This window comes from Thermobia domestica, chromosome 6, assembly GCF_964235325.1.
Source record: "Thermobia domestica chromosome 6, izTheDome1.hap1.1, whole genome shotgun sequence".
NCBI classification, from domain to species: domain Eukaryota; kingdom Metazoa; phylum Arthropoda; class Insecta; order Zygentoma; family Lepismatidae; genus Thermobia; species Thermobia domestica.
The window spans coordinates 63,113,045-63,131,009 of record NC_137459.1 but is presented as its reverse complement, the minus strand read 5'-3'; the positions used below and the strand labels follow the sequence as shown (position 1 = coordinate 63,131,009).

At 36.3% G+C, this 17,965-nt stretch overlaps 1 protein-coding gene across 1 annotated transcript in view; it reads right to left on the bottom strand.

The window, feature by feature from the left end:
* LOC145687195 (uncharacterized) overlaps window positions 1-17,965 on the bottom strand; it is a 579,982-nt gene that overhangs the window by 68,687 nt on the left and 493,330 nt on the right. Inside the window, exon 5 of the mRNA XM_081760660.1 lies at window positions 5,852-5,887. Coding sequence (XP_081616786.1) covers window positions 5,852-5,887 — 36 coding nt within the window. The remainder of the gene's footprint in view (window positions 1-5,851; window positions 5,888-17,965) is intronic.

Sequence of the window (17,965 nt, the reverse complement as noted above, 5' to 3'; positions counted from 1 at the left end):
AATAGAAGGATCCTCCACGTTGGAGGTTGAAGGGACAAATCCCTCTGGAACGAGTCTGACATATTACAGTATTGAGCGACGTCATGATAATCTGCGCCCAGGGTGCTGTCAAAGGCTCTGAAGCTGAGCTCTCCTTACTAAGCACAATTTCACAAAACAAGATGGAAAAAGTGCGCTAATATCATTTTGCCATTCTGACTAGAAATTGCGGCTATTCAAAGGCACGTTCTTCTTCTATACATACCGGATTTACGTTGTGTAAGTGTTGCATGCTGCTGGTGTATACGCAGCTTAAGCGATTGAGAGATAGATAGATAGATAGATAGAGATAGAGAGATAGATAAATAGAGAGAGAGAGAGAGAAACAGAGGCTTGTATTATCCTTGAAACCTCTTTCGCATTTACCTAACCTCAAACCACAATATCACGTTCAATTAAAACTAGATCCTTCCAGACATGCTCAAGAGTTCTTTTTAAAAAAATGAAATAAAAAGAATAATGGAAGTTTGAATTTCTCAGGTAGTTTTCATAGTCAAGTGGTTTAATTAAGTCTTACATACAGAAAGTTATGTTCCAGGTATCAGATGAAGCGTACCCTCTTTCTGGAAGTGCAACAAACCACCACCATTCGTATCATATTTAGCGCTCTATGTAAACTTTTTCTAAACGTCAACGCAGAGAAAACTAAGGTAAAGAAATGTAAAAAGTAAGCAAAAAATATTTCTTTACTGCTATGTAATATGAAGAACATTATATTGCGTAACACAAGCCTCCTTACGTCCACCTGCAAGAACTGAAGCAATGCCGGAGGGAACTCAGCATTCCCATGAATTAAGTTAATTTTGTTGACATTTTTAGCGCATTAAATTGAAACAAAATCCCAACAATTTACTCAGTCTCTCTGATGTTGACATGAATATTTTTATCACTGACATTGTACAGTGAACAGGTTCTCAATTCGTAGTTCGCTCATTGAAGCCAAAATCTCGAATATTTTTCCACAACATGGTTGGTTGATTTGACAGTCTCTCTTTCCAGCACGTATGTTCAATGAGACGTAAAGGATCTATAGTTTAACGTGGTATCTAAACCACACAAGTTCCCACTAAAAATAAAACCTAAAACCTCTACACCAAAGGCACGTATGCTGACCATGTAGTCGTAAGGGATTTATAATTTATATTTAAAGAAATGAACACAAATCACATGCATTATTTCAGCATCTGTTCAACTTACGACAAGTAGATTTGTTTGCAGTTTATCAAAGTTCAGGATTACTACATATGCTCTTTCCAATTAGAAACATTTATATCATACGTTTAATAATACACTCATGATCAGATCTAATGGGAAAAGAAAGATAAAAAGTATTGTTTCACATCAAAATTGTTCACCATATCAGAAGAGTTTAATGTGAGCCCCTCTTGTCACACAACACACTCGAAGCCTGTAGTCAAGTTCGTGAGCTTCTTGCCACATATCTTGTGTTTCAAGTTCCACTGATGTAGCGAGTTCTGCGGGGCATAACTGTACTTTATGCATATTAGATGGTAAAGGTGTCGTTGAGTTGAGTTGATTTTGATTTTAACGTCCCTTTCAGCAGCGAGGCTATATGAGACGGGACCTACTGTTTATCGTAGAATCCGAACCACATGAGCTCCTGCCAGGAATCGACCTCGGGTCTCCCACACCAAAGGCGCATATGCTAACCGCTTAGCCACTAAGAAGCTCGTAAAGTTGTTCTGTACAGAACATAGCACTCTATCGGGCAGGGTTACCAACTTTTCTTAAAAAAGTCGGGACGGGAAAATCGGTGTTGGAGCCCCCCTTTTCCCCCTGGATTTCGATGTGAATGGTTCATTATTGATGTCTTCCTTATCATTAATCATTGTATCTAAAAATAATTTAACGTCGAAGAACAGAATAATACTGCACAGCACAGGTTAATGTAAGCAATGCGATTGAGCGCCAAACTAAAAGTAAAGCAGAAAACACCGACATTAGTGGCAGATCTGGCAGACGGTCAGTCCCAATATAGTTAGCGTGGCGGTCACCAGCTGAAGTGAGCGTTAGTATTACTGCTACTGTGGTAGCAGCCGCTTGTATGTAGAGGCTGCATGGATCATCATATTCGGCTGGATTATCAAGTCAAAGCAATTAGGGAATAACTATAAATTAACGACGGGCTGCAAACTATTTTTTCGTGAGTCAAATTAAAACACAAATGTGTTAAATTGATTCTACACATAAAACTGTCCGTGTAAAAGAATACGTTCTTCCTTTGTACAAATGGCCCAGTAAAATTAACTTTGAAAATCGATAAATCGGGATAATATGCTTTCCGACGAGTGTTCGGTCGGGACGCAGGACAAATAAGTCAGAAATCGGTACGGTCCCAACAGAATCGGGACGGTTGGCAACCCTGCTCTAGGGGCAGTGCATTGGAATTTGGTATGTCCGTAGGAATAACAATTCCAGCATGGCTGAGGCCAGGAGTTGCTGCCGGGAAGCTTCAACTGTGTGTCTTTTTGTTTGATATACACTTCTTGTTGTATAAGATCGCTGATGGTTTCAGGGTCCCTGGAGAAAAGTCGTATCAATGGAAGCAGCTCTCCGTTGGACATTATGCGAGTCATATTACAAAAGTCTAGATGTTGTGCTTCTAGTTCGGTGCGAATATCATCTAAAGTTTGCTGCGTGTTCACATCCTTAATGACACAAGGGTAAGTCTGCTGTCTCTTTGTGTGGAGTGGCACATTTTCTTCTCGATTAACTTAAGTTACTTCAATAGTATCTGTCTTGCAGGAAATTGTTCGTTGCCGTCAATCGAGACAAGAGATTCGTGAACTAAGCTGTACGAACATTACACAGTACGTATGCAACATCTAGGCTAAAGTGGCTTCAACGCAGCATGACCTACCCGCTGGTCTAGTGGCCAGCACGTGTGCCTTTAGTGCTCATGAGCCCGGATTCGGTTCCCACTGGAAGAGCACAAAAGATAAATTTCACATGATTCACTTTCATTCACATCCGTCTCCTACAGCTTGAAGGGTGTAACCGTATGACGTTAAATTAAAAAAAATCATTTTATTTTTATTTTCGAACGAAGTACAGAAAATATACACAACACGAATTGCAATTCTCCTGCCACGGCCGAAATTAACGGATCTTCCTTCTAAATGCGCTCGATTTTCTCTCCGAATACATGAATAATATTATTTGGGATGTGCAGTGGACTACCTGCGTAGTGAAACTACTATTACCTATATTCTTGCAGGTAATATCCATGATCCTAATTGTAAACTTCATTCTACTTCCTTAACACCATTCCTTCATATTCTTTTTTGAATCAAAAGGGAAACCTGGCCACGTTACTCCAGGTCTGCGATTTTATTGGTCCCATTTAGCTATGTTAGGATAAGTAAGCTAGGATAAGTGCTAATCCAGACATATAAGATAATAAAATATTCAGGCAAAAAAGTGCGGAACATTCAAAGACAAACTTTGCTCGTTTAATGGTATTACCAATGTTACATTTAGAAGGTTTTGGTTCTTACTCATTACGAACAGTCATAAAAGTAGGAGAATTAAAAGGGACAACTAACACACTTGGATTGTATAGTATATAGTATGGTGATGCCTCTAGGGACAGACAACAGAAAGTTACATCGATATATACACAGCACCGCACAGTTCTGGAGATATACAGTATGAACCACAAGACACAAGATGTGCCATAGGGTATGAAAGTAGAGGTGACAGAATATAAGTGAGCTGCAGTTAACGATGCATATTCAATCATGACAACGAGCACTAGAGCAACGTTTCAATAATGTAAAGTTTCTTGTCTTTCTAGGGTAGAGCTAAAAGATGGTACACGGGAGTCTGGACTTTCCGATCACATTTTATTATGAAAGGTTTCCTCTTGAATACAAAGTATTACAAAAAGTACAAGTTCCTCCAATTATTTGGAGGTTTGTTGGTGGAGTTTAAAAGAGCCCAATGACCATGCGTGTTAGCGCGTATTGGATAGCTGTCTCTCAATGACCGGGCGTTTTAGAGAATTTGGTGATTAGGTGACTCTCAATGACCGAGCGCCTTAGAGATATAAAAAGAAGTTTAATATCCAGGCGTCTTAGAGAGTTGGTGGTTTGATCAACCGGGCGAGATTTATGTCTTCTGTGGTGTGCTCTCCCCCTTTTATCCTAAAAAGTCGGCGACCTTCGTTGATCTCCGCCATTTGCCGACCGTTGACGAAGGTGGACGTGGATGTCGTCTGTGAAGTGTTTATCTCTAGCACGTGGTGTAGAGACACATGGTTGCATCTAGCATGATGTGAAAACACATGGAACCTTACAATAATGAAACCATGAGTGATAACACCTCTCAACAAAAAAAAAAAAAAAAAAAAAAAAAAGAGAGAGAGAGAGAGATAAGGATATGGTCCCACGTTGAGTGCAGCAAGGAATTGTTCAAAATGACCATCTGTGTGGAGACAGGTAGAAACGGAACGCATGACAGATGCACGTATCCTACATCTGACACCTTCTACCAGACACAGTGCATATCCACTCAGTATCGTCTTCTATCCGCTAACATCTCACTTTGTGCATGATACATGCACGAGCACCTATTGCATGTCTCTATTTCCGTCATGTTTCTTGGAAGATGGGTGTCCTGTTATCTAATAAGCATTAAGCATATTGCAAGGTTCCACGTGTTTTCACACCATGCTAGATTCAACCATGTGTTTCAACCATGCGTTTCAACCATGTGATTCAACCATGTGTATACCACGTCCTAGATGTAAACACTCCACAGATTACATCCACGAAGAAGACGTCTTCCATTATCGCCAATGGTCACCAAGTGACGGAGATCAACGAAGGTAGCCGACAATTTAGGAAAAAGACGAGAGCACATCATAGAAGACATCAATGTGGCCTGGTTTGTCAAACCACCAACTCTCTGAACGCCTGGTCATTGAGGGGTGCCCTTCCTACACGCTCTAAGATGCGTGCTCATTGAGCTCCTTTACTACCTCTCTAAGACTTTCGGTCATTGAGAAGCACCTAATTACCAAATTCTCTAAGATGCTCGCTCATTGAGAATTCCAACTCCCCTCTCTAAGACGCACGGTCATTGAGAGGCAGCTATCCCACACGCTCTAAGACGCATGGTTATTGGGCTCCTTTATACTTCACCAACAAACCTCAAAATAATTAAAGGAATTTGTACTTATTTGTAATATTTTGTATACAAGAGAAAACTTTTATAATAAAAGGTGATGAGAAAGTCCAAATTCCCGTGAACAATATTTTAGCTCTACCTTAAAAGACAGAAAATTTTACAATATTCTCGAACATCCTCTATATCTCCGAAACGGCGCGGAATCACACATATATATTGACTTTTTGGTTCCCTGTCCTTAAGAGGAATCACGTGCTGAAGCTGGTAGATATCTCTATACAAAGACGTACCCTGTATAGATATATATATATAAATGTGCAAATACAGTCTTTAGGAAGAAAGAAAGGAATCTAACTATTATTAACATGGCCATAAAACAAACAAAAATGAAGCAGAAATAATGATACTGTAAGTACATACAAACAAAACAAAGGTGGTGAAAAGTATAAAATTTATCAATCCATATACGTATAACACTTTACGAAAAGAAAAAGATGAAAGACACATTATTTGTTTGAAAAGGGTATTCTCAATAAAAGAGGCATTACTATCTATTCACCATTGAAGCCAAAATTAAGCAAATTTAAAAGAAAAAAATAATAAACTGGAGTACATGAAGCCACAGCTAATGTTGGGAAAGTTCCCCATCAAGATAACTCACCATGGTACCTTCCCATAGATCCTGCTACGGGTACTCCTACATTAAAGAGAGAAAGAAGATTACTGTTTATTTTTTAAAAAAAAAAATAAATATTAAACAGATAGAGAGTAGTTAAAAATTTGTCAATAGTCAAATTATCTGTCTTTCATTGTCGAAGTGTTAAAACGTTGCTCAGAAAACAACCATCTTCCAATCAGTAAAATGTTCCCCACTGATCCATATAAATGTGTGTGATTCAATAGGAAATTGAATGGCTCAATTAGCAACCTCCAATTAAACAGCCGTCAATTTTCATTTGCTTTCAATCAAGGTTAATGCAACAAAACGTCCATGTTTTAACGTTCGCTGTATAACAAACACTCACATAATCAATAAAATTATATCAGTTTTACACACAATTTTCAGCTACATATACTTCAATGTAGTTACTTATCGTCCAAAATTACGGAGATATTCACATCTCTTATGCATTAACTTCTTCGTGATTAAACGCACACTTGCTCTTTGACATAACACCTAGACATCTTTCTGATCAAGAAAGCGATTTACCTAGTTCTCAAAATTTGATTGAACTCAGAGACGTCTGTAGAAAAGCTTATTTTTGGGCGTATCAAATAGGCCTATATACTTTATATCTGGACCAAAACACTAATGATTCTCATTAAACCAGTTTCCGCCAAGTGGACTTTAGGGTGGATAAACACTGGGTACGTGGGTTTTCTAGGAGGTTCTCTCGTTTCCTCCCACTTTCGTCATTCCACCATTTTCATCCATCTCATCACCATTTCCTTTTGCCTTGGTGAATTATAGTGGGACGTAAATCTTAAAGAAAATTTCATTAAATTTGGTGAAAATGATGTTGGTTACGAGATGGTGATTTAGTGAAGTCTCAACTTCGGGAAAGGAGGGCACGATGGTTCAGTGGTAGAGCACTGACTTGGACGGAGATCGAACCAGGGACCCCATGCACCAGAGGTAAGTTTGTTGGGGACAACATATCTTGTCCGTCGGTTTTCTCGGGTATTCCTTTTCCTTCTACATTCACATTCCACCAATTATTCCATCACCATTCATTAGCCTTAATCGTAATTTCCCTTACAATGTTAGCCTAAAGGGTATAATCGTGGGACGTTAAACTGAAAGATTTCATTTCATTTTTACAACTGCCGAAATCTATTTTAAGGGCATGTGTGGGAAATATTTCCGGGACATAATAAATGTATTTTGAAAACTATTCAAACTATTTTATATAAAGGTGGTTTGATTATCATCCAAGGCTCTCTGACAGAGAATCGAACCCGGAAACCCGAGGAACCCCGAGATCACTTACAGACTTGTTATGAATTATAGACTGGAATAATCATAGGAATTATTATTATTAACCCTACAGTAATAACGTGAAAAGAATTAATGAATTATAGCATTGGATCTGATAGACCCGTTGACATATTAGTCATACTGATTAAGGAATAAGCTACTAATTTATAATTATACCGAATGCTGTATTTCCACTAATTATAACAAGAGTTACAAGAAATGAATAGTTGGGTAATATGTGAATAATCTCACAAAAGTGCATAAATAACTATTTTTTTCTACATCATAGAAAATTTCTGCCAAACCTTTTTATTGTCTGTTCTTGTAAGGCTCCCTATGTTTTCGTTAATTGGTTAAATTCAGATTTTTTATTTTCAAAAAAGAAAGTTACTTTCAAAATATGAAACGTCATGATAATATTAGAGTTGACACCATTATTTTAATTTCTTACTTCTTTCCTCCACTTTATTGATTTATCTCTACCTAAAACGTGTTAATTGCATTCAGTATTATCACCGAAATGATTATTATTTTTTATTTCTGCTTTATCATCATCATAATTACTGAATATACGGAAATCAGAATTTACATCTTCGCCGTCTTTGTCTTCCAAGATGCATTACCTAATTTTTGTTCCAATATTAGTCTTGTTCTGTCAACACACAACTACCAACACTGTTTTACTGGTTTAGAACAAAACCGCTTTAGGAAAATGAAAGTATGTTTACTAAAATAGAAAAAAATAAAGAAAGGATACATGTTATAGAAGTTAGAGGAAGTCAAACAAAGCATCACTTAGAAATGTATTTGGAATATTAACATGAGTAATAACGTTGGGCCTGTCAGAGCCATGTTAGTAAAATACATATCGTACAAAGCGATCATATACTAAAATGTGGAAGTGACTACCAACAATTAATGTGCCAATGTAGACAAATATGAAAAGAGTACAGATATCATGTAATGTTGCTAAGAAAATCCAAATTGCTTTTTTCAAAGTATTGGGTCTGCAAGACTTAACAATAGCACTGAAGTTTTAAGACGTTTTAAATAAGGATGAAGAAAGGTTCGGTATTTTATTATGGAAATTATAAGGCTCTCCTATTTCACTGATTTCACCTCCAAGTTGAAAACAATAAGATACGATAACATTATCTTCGGTGCACGTGGGTCCAGGTTTAGTTTGCAATCGGATCCAGGCAAGAATCTTCATTAAACAGACTTAAAGTGCTATTTTATCTATTGTAAACTTCTGGAAGCTTAAAGTGAGATCTGGCCGGTAATATTCCTCTCTTCTGTACTGCATTGCTTCTATATATTTTGTATTATTCCTTGCTGTTTTAGTTTGAAAATTTTTAAAGCCTACAGGATTACAAATTTCAAAACTTTTGAACGAGTATTAAATATGTGGAATTTTCACTTTACAAATATATCCAATTTCAGCTCTCATTGAATTCTATTCTTATTTACTGTTTGTGGTGTGTACGCATGGATTACACGATGTATGAAAAAAACCGTTATATTTGTACTACGTAGACAAATAAACTAATCAGATTTCTTGATCAACTACTGCAAATCCATATGGTGATGTGTGTATGCATTTATCATAGCTATAGAACTAGTTTTCGTTTAAACTTGGGTAACGACTATAGAAAAACAATTATGTTATTGCTGATCCTTACGACTGAAAATAAGGACAATTTCTTAATAAACAGTGGATGATAATTACCGCTTCATGTGGACTTAAATTTGCTGTTAGAATTCTCTTTTGTTTACCGCTGAACTTTTTGTCTACATGTTTAACTGTCAAGTTGCAAAATACATATCCAAGAAAACACTGAGACGCTGAGGGTCAATTATTTAGTTTAGTTCATTTTCGTAGTCCTGTTTTCGTACCACCGAAGTTGAAAAATATTTAATGTAAACATTGATTTCAATTTCTTATAGTATCTATACAGACACACCGTCAATTTTCCAATGAAATAGTAAACATTTACAAATTCACACGTAAACTACATTTTTGAATTAAGACATGGAAATTTTTTACTTTAACATTTTATTTTCTAACGACAGTTTTATCATTACAATTTATTGTTCAGTCTTGTTGGAAACTGGCCACCCACCTCTCTTTGGAAAGCTCTCTACTCTTCCTTACAGTCGGAATTAAATCAAATAGACATGAATTTTCTTTGGCCAATTGAGACCTTTATTTAGAGGTGCTATATTAGAATTTCCTATGTACGGTTGTCAGAATAAGGTCTTCTAAAGCAAAGCGGGTGGCCAAGAATTTTTTGAACAAAATTTAGGTTTCCATATATATATATTTTCGTCACAATCGAATGATATTACTTTGGCTCTATAAATGTTATTGTTTAATTTGTATGTAACTGAAAACATTATTTGATCTTGAGTGTACGATACGAAATTATCTTCATAGTTTATTTCAAAGAAATATTGTAAAACCGTTAACTTTCTGCATAATATTCAAAACAGACATGTTTCTACTTTGCATACTTTTGTATCAATAGTTTTGCTTCAAACGCAAATCCTAAAACTTGTTATGATGTAAGCATAATCACAAATGTTTAGGTTAATTTTTATGGTTAAAAAAACACAATCTCGTTCGATGAGTATTTTTTTTTTAAAAAAATGAGGTCATAATAAAGAACTAAATATATAGAATCTAACATATCTTCAATTATTTTTATTATTTAATTCATATTCAAGTTAATAGAACTTTTCATATTGTAATTTTCCGGGCAAGATTTGTCATTAAACGGTTCACTAGAACTAAATACATAGAATCTAACATATCTTCAATTATTTTTATTATTTAATTCATATTCAACTTAATAAAACTTTTCACATTGTAATTTTCCGGGCAAGATTTGTCATTAAACGGTTCACTACACAGAAACTTTTTATATATATTTATATAAACTATTTGTAATAAAATATCTGTCATTTCCTTATTTTGTATAGAAAGTGAACAATGCCTTTGGTAATGTTGGTATAACTATTTTGTTTTCGTTGGTTAAATTAAGTAAAAAAATATACTGCATATAACTAAAAAAAAAAAAAATTCTAGCATAATTAATATATTCTGGACAGCTTCTAGCCAAAGTGCGAGGTTCTGGGAGGAGATGAAAGAATTTCCCGCACTTAGTATATATGGAATAAAATTCCGTTTACTAGCCAGTTACTGGGATAAGTAACGTGACACTATTCCCAGAAGTTTGCATATTAATTACTGCAATTCATATGTAATTAACATGTATTTAATACGTAATTAACGGATGAACTAGTGACAAGGGAAGACACACAGAACAACTAGAGTTAATTATGATCTGACAACTCTGTAAACAAAATAGAAGCGAAAGGTCAAGTAGTCATGTTTTGCATCAACTGGTGTGGAGTTCTCATTTTGTGTGTTTTGTTCAGATTATCATATTACATAATTTAAAACATAAAACGCTTTAGGATATCTAAAAATATGGATTATGTTATAAAAGGTTCCACAGTGAATTCTAAAATTTCTAGGTATGGTAAATGTAACAGTAAGAATGAAGAACAGTTTTCTGCATTTAGAGCTACAAACAGAAATACTGTTAATACTAGTGAATGTATCACGGATATAAATATGAGTGAAACTATGAAATGTTTCAATGTATAAGAAAGTGTCGTGTGAAGTCCAAAGTACATTCTACAAGAACTTTTTACAGATGGTAACCAATGTTTTACAATCTAATGTGAATGAATCCAATTAAAACTCTAAATATGGACCTCGTGACATAAATTTAACAAGGGGTAATTTGTTTTCGGTGTTAGAATTCTTGCTAAAGCTAAATAAAATAACTTTGGTGTTACTGGAGAAGGCACTATGAAATGAATCAGAATGTAACTTTTAAACCAATTCTAACCTTGCCAAATTAACGATGTACACCAAAAGAATATATGTGCTACTATCTCTTCATATTTGTCTGTAGTATTCAACATACTCTATAATATTTGTTAGCGTCACCCTAATTCTACAGAATTTAATAAATTACTGAAGTTAAAATATGTGAACTCTTTATGTCAAAGCATTCCAGTAGGAAGTTTTTCCTTACACGATTGTGCCCCTCCACACTGGGTTTATTTCGCGTCCTGTTCTTAATCACATTCTTAACTATCTTTTGTTTTTGAAATTTAGTTTTCTTTACCAGAAAAGTTATTACTTCAAATAATAGCTAGCCAGGTTATTTCTTATTATAATGCATCGTAAATAAGTTACCATTATTACATAACAATTGTTTTAAATAATAATAGAGGGTTGAATAGACAGTCGCAATCTTGTTTTAATACGCTACTGCCCTAGCTGCTACGGAACACTGCTTCTCGTGAAATCAACGAGTCAATCAGTGCAGCGTCTGGTCATAGGAAAGATGAGTGACCGTTCATACTCATCAGATGGTGTTAGCAATGCAGCATCCACTCAGCGTCGGAGGATAATTCGGGAGTTACTAAGAGGAAAGCAGTAGCAAATTCCGGTCTAGAAAGCTATCAGTAAAAGAGAGGAGAGCCGATATGCTGACCACACACCACTCCAAATGCATGAGTGCCACAAGCTTCTTGGTAGGCCTTGGCACCCAAGGACTGTTGCTCCAGGAGTCCAGTTTTGTTCTAATATAACAAAAACTTATTTCGTTTTACTTAGGGACCTAAAACAAAAGTGTTAGACAATGACTGGATTTGAGTTTAGCATCCCTTTCAGCAGCGAGGCTATATGAGACGTGGACCTACAGCTTAACGTGGGATCCGAACCACATGAGATCCCTCTGAGAATCGAACCTGGGTCTTCCACGCCCAAATAATATTTACAGCTTACTCTTAGAGAGAAGGATAAATGTTCGATATATAAAAAGAGTAACAACTGTACTTTACAATTCATAGTTTTCTCTTTCATTTTCCTTAACCCACATTAACAACGAATCCTCGGAAAATAGCATTTCAAAAACCACATCACAAAGCAAATCTTCCCTAATCCTCAATTCACTTTGACCGCACAACTGTTATTGAACTAAATCATTATGTGACACCACATGATGCTATTTCAACCAGACAACACACACAAACATACAAACATAATCTTTGCAATGTGATCAACACTGTTGATTGTAGTGGGAACAACATTGGTGCTCAACAAACGGATTTGTTTGGTAGAACATATGTGTTTGCGTGTACATTCATAACTACGATACGCATACAGGTTATACAATTCTGCTGCACAGGATGAGATTCAAAAGAGACGATATGCTTTTAATTCTAAGTTGCGCGCAATTAGTAAACTATACGTACTCTCTCTCCCTAACTAACTCTATGGCCTATGGAACCCGGGGTTCAATGCCGCGTTTGCAAAAGCTCTCCATTGTCTTCTGTCCTTAGCCAACTGGATCGTACTATTATTTTCTATGTATACATATTATATATATATATATATATATATATATATATATATATATATATATATATATATATATATAATTTCTGTGAAGAGCACGTAAGCTATGAACTTCTTGGTTTTTATTTGATTCGTCCACGAAACGAGACAGTAAAGAAATTCCGTCATGAGGTATGAGACGGGACAGTATTCTAATAGAATCACAATTTCAGAGACATCGCTTTCACTACAATTTTTCGAGACGAGACAGTCATAAATTCTTGTCTCGTAGGTAGCACTACTTGTGATACATCTTATGCAGAAATGGATCTCGGTGACTCGGTGGCAAAACGCTCACCTCTGGTGCGTGGTGTCCGTGGTTTGCAAATCTTACCAAGTGGGCTTTGTGGTAGAAGTGCAATCTTTTTCTTCAATCTTATTAATTGTTACATCGTCTCCCTTAGCCTCGGAACATAATCATGGGACATTAAATTTTGAATATTATATATAAATCATACGCATAAAAAATAGTGTAATATGAAAATGTTCCATACTCGACAGATGTTCTAATTCCCAAAGTTCGAAGGCTTCGTCTATGACACACTTGTTACTAGAAATAAAGATTTTCCTGCTACTGTTACTGTTACGTAGACATGTAACTGTATTCTATTTCTTCAAAAGGACCGCGGTGGCTCAGTGGTAGAGCATTCACCTCTGATGCGTAGGTTTTCTCGAATTTTTTTCGTTTCCTCCCACTTTCTTCATTAAACCATTGCATTCATTTCTCATCGCCACCGTCTTCGTTTGCCTAGCCGGCATAATCGTGGGACGTACAACTGGAAGATTTCATTTTTTCTACTTCTTTAAAATAATATTTTTGTACTTCATTTGATTTCTTCCTGAAAAATCAAGGACACTGTATATTGTACGAGTTCGACCAAACTCATGCGCTCGGGATCAAAGTGGGTAGGATTATTTTGGCCTGCTATATAAGAGTGTTTAACACTATGTTATGCAAGCTTTTGGTTCCTGATTTATAAACGGCCAAATTTTGTGTTATATTTTTTGAAAGAAAAAAGGCCATATGCTGAACTCATCCGATGGGATCAAAGAGCTAACGACCATACCAGTAGTAGAAAGTGCCCACGGTTGCAATTTTAAAAAACAGCAGTGTAATTTTGCCTATAGTTACACGAGAATAACGACATAAATAATCAAATCCACAATGAACAGAGCCACGAATTGATCGGATCACAAATGAACCCAGCTATGACATTAAAATTAGTTTTTAATTGTAGAGGAATGCTATGCTATTCCAAGAAAAGTGATTAGTAAGAAACGTTTGCTTAATATGTCGTAACGTGTGATAAATAAAATAAGGCCAGCTTAAGAAGGGTAACTGAATAATGTTCATAAATTATATTCGAACAATATTATGGCTGGGTGGGACACTTGTGTCTTCACAAAATGTATTATACGAGTAAAATGGTATATGCATTTGTATATTTGAGTAGAAATGAGTTTAAAGTAAACTCAGATGTTTTATGTCAAAAAGAATTTGTTTTAATGTTGTGTGGTTAGATTATGAACTGTTTGATGCATTAAAAAGTATATAATGTTTGACTTAACGGTTATTGTTTGTGTTGTTTTCTTGAGAATACCTAATATTCAGAAATAAATAATGAGATCTGGATTTATTATACTGATTTTGACAAGACACGAGTACTATAGTAAGTTTGGGTGATTCCGGGCAGTCGCTGAATCCGGACATCCTAAGCTTATGGTAATACTGTTCTTCGCATGTGTAATGTAGAGATTTGTTGTGAAGCCCATTTGAAGCACCACACCTTCCTATAGTTTCATGCTGAGTAGGAAGTGCAAAGAGTGTTATACATAGTTTCTATGGTGGGGGAAAGAAGAAGAAAAAGGTACGTTTATGCACATTTTTTTTTGACCTGATGTAACTTTTTTGTGGAATATGTTACGGTTTTACACAGAAGTGGTTGTCAGCAAGATATAAATCGCTGGTTATGTAAGACATATATCAAAGCGAAAACTCTACTTTACTCGTTGCATGTTGGAAGAATTCCATGAGTTCGCGTGCGCCTGTGCAACGTGTGCACAAGTTTATGGTGCTCAAAATGGGCGATTACTGACGTTTAGGGAAGGGTGAATTCAGACACGTTTACTACGTTAAGGTGAATGCGGACAGTGCTATTAACCAACTAGGACGATTCAGAATACACTCACACTTTTCACGTTTATGAGTGTGACATGGTAGCTTGTGTTGGAGCAAAGTATGCCAAACCGTTCAAAAGCTCTCACGAGTAAAAATGGTTGGAGTAACGAAGAGTATTGCTTTATCTGGTTAGAATACTTCGCTTCATGGATTTCAACTTGCAACACTCGGCCCGTTTTGTTGATTATAGACGGCCATGAGTCACACAGTTCACTGTCGGCGTGTCAATTTCATGATTAACATAACATTAATCTATCTCTTTACCTTCATACACGAGCCACCGGCTGCAACCTTTGGATTTGACATTCTTTAAAGTGCTAAAGGTGAAATATGACATTGCAATAAATTCATGGATGAACGCACATCCAACAGAATCTCTGACAAAAATGATATTTGGCGAACTGTTCCGGAAAGCTTGGTATTGTGCTGCAAGCGTTGATGCTGCTGCTAATGGATTCCGTGCCACCGGTATATTCACATTTGATTCGCAACAAATTCGACAGCATGAATTTCTTTTGTCGAATGAACCTGATCTGCCAGCAGCTGGAAACAATTCCTCTTCTGTGTCATCAGACCTATCCGCAAACACGTCTCAATCTCCTGCAGATTCCTCAGTTAAACAGTTCCTACCTTCTTCTGCTGTTGCTTCTCGCAAACCCACATCCCAAGATCAGGCGTTGATAAAAGATTAAATGTTTCAAAATGTTTCCTCAAACACAATCGAAGGGAGGATGAAAACAACTGTAGGTTTTGTGGGAAGAATTATTATGCAACATAAAACAAATGTGGTTCCTGGGTGTCATGTACTGTGTGTAAGACCTGGTTTCATGAAAGATGTGTAAGCGGTGGTAAGGAACCGTATTTTATCTGTGGACGATGTATCTGAATTATAACTACTGCTTCATAAAACTGGCAGACGTGAAGAACGATGAAGAAAAATAAATGCTAGTCTCAGTGCACACATACATTTTACTAATAACCTAAATGTTACTTGCAAAAAATACTAGTACAATGTAGTTCGAATGGAAACAAATGTACTTAGTATGTATAATGATTAGAGTTCGGCTTTTTATGTAATATCAACCCCTAAATATGTACATAAATATGTAACAAAAATCGCTTACAAATGTAAGAAATATGTAATATTATATAAGAATAAGTAATATTACATATTTATGGAAACGTAATATTAACACGCGTATGAGAATGCAATATATAAACGAATTATGAAAATAAAAAGGAAAATCTACTACACTTTATCCTGCTTAATGCAAGTCCCCCAATGAAGTGAAATGCTTGAACAGCTGAGACAGCCATACATCACTGACGTGACTGATTGCAGGATAATAAAAATCAGACACGAATGAAGAAAGATGTGAATCGGCTAGAGAGAAACAGGAAAGCCCCGAGAAAAGCAATGCATACGGCATTTGTACGTCAGAAATCTCATGTGATGTGGTGTGGTCCCGTTTAAAATCTAGAACCTTTTACACTAAATGCGCATCCGTGACCATGGCCCAATCTTCAAAAGAATTATACGCAATATACAAATTTAAATACTAAAAGCAACTTAAGACGAAATATATTGTTTTATATATATTTAATTTCATGCAGGGAAAAGCAGTCCTATATCTTTTAAACAATACAAGCTGAACTAAGATTGAAGAATATTTCCACTAATGAACATTTTTAATTTGAAATTAAGTACTTACAAAAATGTGCGTGCAGCTCAACTGTGTGTTGTTGCACAATGGGTTACAAGATACATTTCCAAATGATCAGAAGTAAAATTTTGTCGGCAATCGGATAAAATATTCTTGTATACAGAAAATGATCTCTCCACACCACATGAGGTAACAGGAGTGTATTTCAACAGGGGAATGTAGTTGGGGGAAATATCTTCAGGGGGGGTTCTTGTATCACCACTGAGAATCTCACACACTGTCAATAGGCTGTCGTAACTCGGGTTTCTTTCCAGCATTGCATTTAGTTTCTTTCGAACTTTTTCTTCTGCATCTCCACGCACACCTCGCAGCAGTCTCTTTGCATCCTCTATGATTTCCATGGATTCCGGAAGAGGCCGCCCAACAGTCTCTAGCTTTTTAATGCTTGTAGGTAACCAACCAAAATTGCTGTCTATGTATGCGATATCACACGCAACTTTTGAGTCATTAAACAGTTTCTGAGCAATGCCAACTGACACAGCAAACTCCGATGGAAATGAATGAACAACAGGCTTTTTTTTTTTAATGTTCATTGTAGAAATGTACTGCCTGTATCCAAGTGCCGCATCGCGTTAGCACAGGCTCCGGAGGAAGTAGCATGTCTGGCAGTTGATCTCTGTAAACTTGAACACGTTGTGGCGCCTTAACAAACATTTCTTTTCGTGGAAGAAACTAGTTGATTACCTTTGCAAACGTTGTCTCTCACCTCTTCAGCAACACGCTGAAGAGCATGGGCCATACAGGCGAAATTAATTAAGTGAGGGTAAAAAACTCTAAAGTGCTCTAGCCGCTTTTAACATGTACGCTGCACTGTCTGTATAGAGATCAAGGACTTTTTCTTCCTGAACTCCTCCCGGCCACAACACTTTAAGACCATCGTTTATAAAACGAGCAATCGTGGAATGATTCGTGCGTTCCAGCAATTTACTCGCAATAAGATAGGATTTAGATGGAACATTTTCACTTAACTTTCCAATCACTAAATTTGCTACGTAATTTCCCTAAACGTCTGTTGTTTTGTCCACAGGAATCCAAATATATGAACTATCTATTTGTTCCCTAATGGTATCTATAGCTTCTTTATAACAAACTTCGAGATAACACTTTCGAAGAGTGGATTCGTCACGAATTCGACGCCCGCAGTACTTCTCCAGAAAAGCACGGTATTTTGGCAGTTGAACTTTGTTCCAAGGAATGTTTGCTGCTATCATTTCTTGGCACAAGTCTGAAAAACTCACTCACTGAAGTATCTTGATGCATTTGTGTCTAGAGTACTTGTTATTTTGCAGTTCGCAAATTTTTATTTTTTGCATGGAGTGCACTTCGTACATGTTGTCCTAACTGAGATTTCATTGTACATCCATTTTTTTAATCACACACTTGGCACAACACCACTTTACCGTCCGTAGTAAACG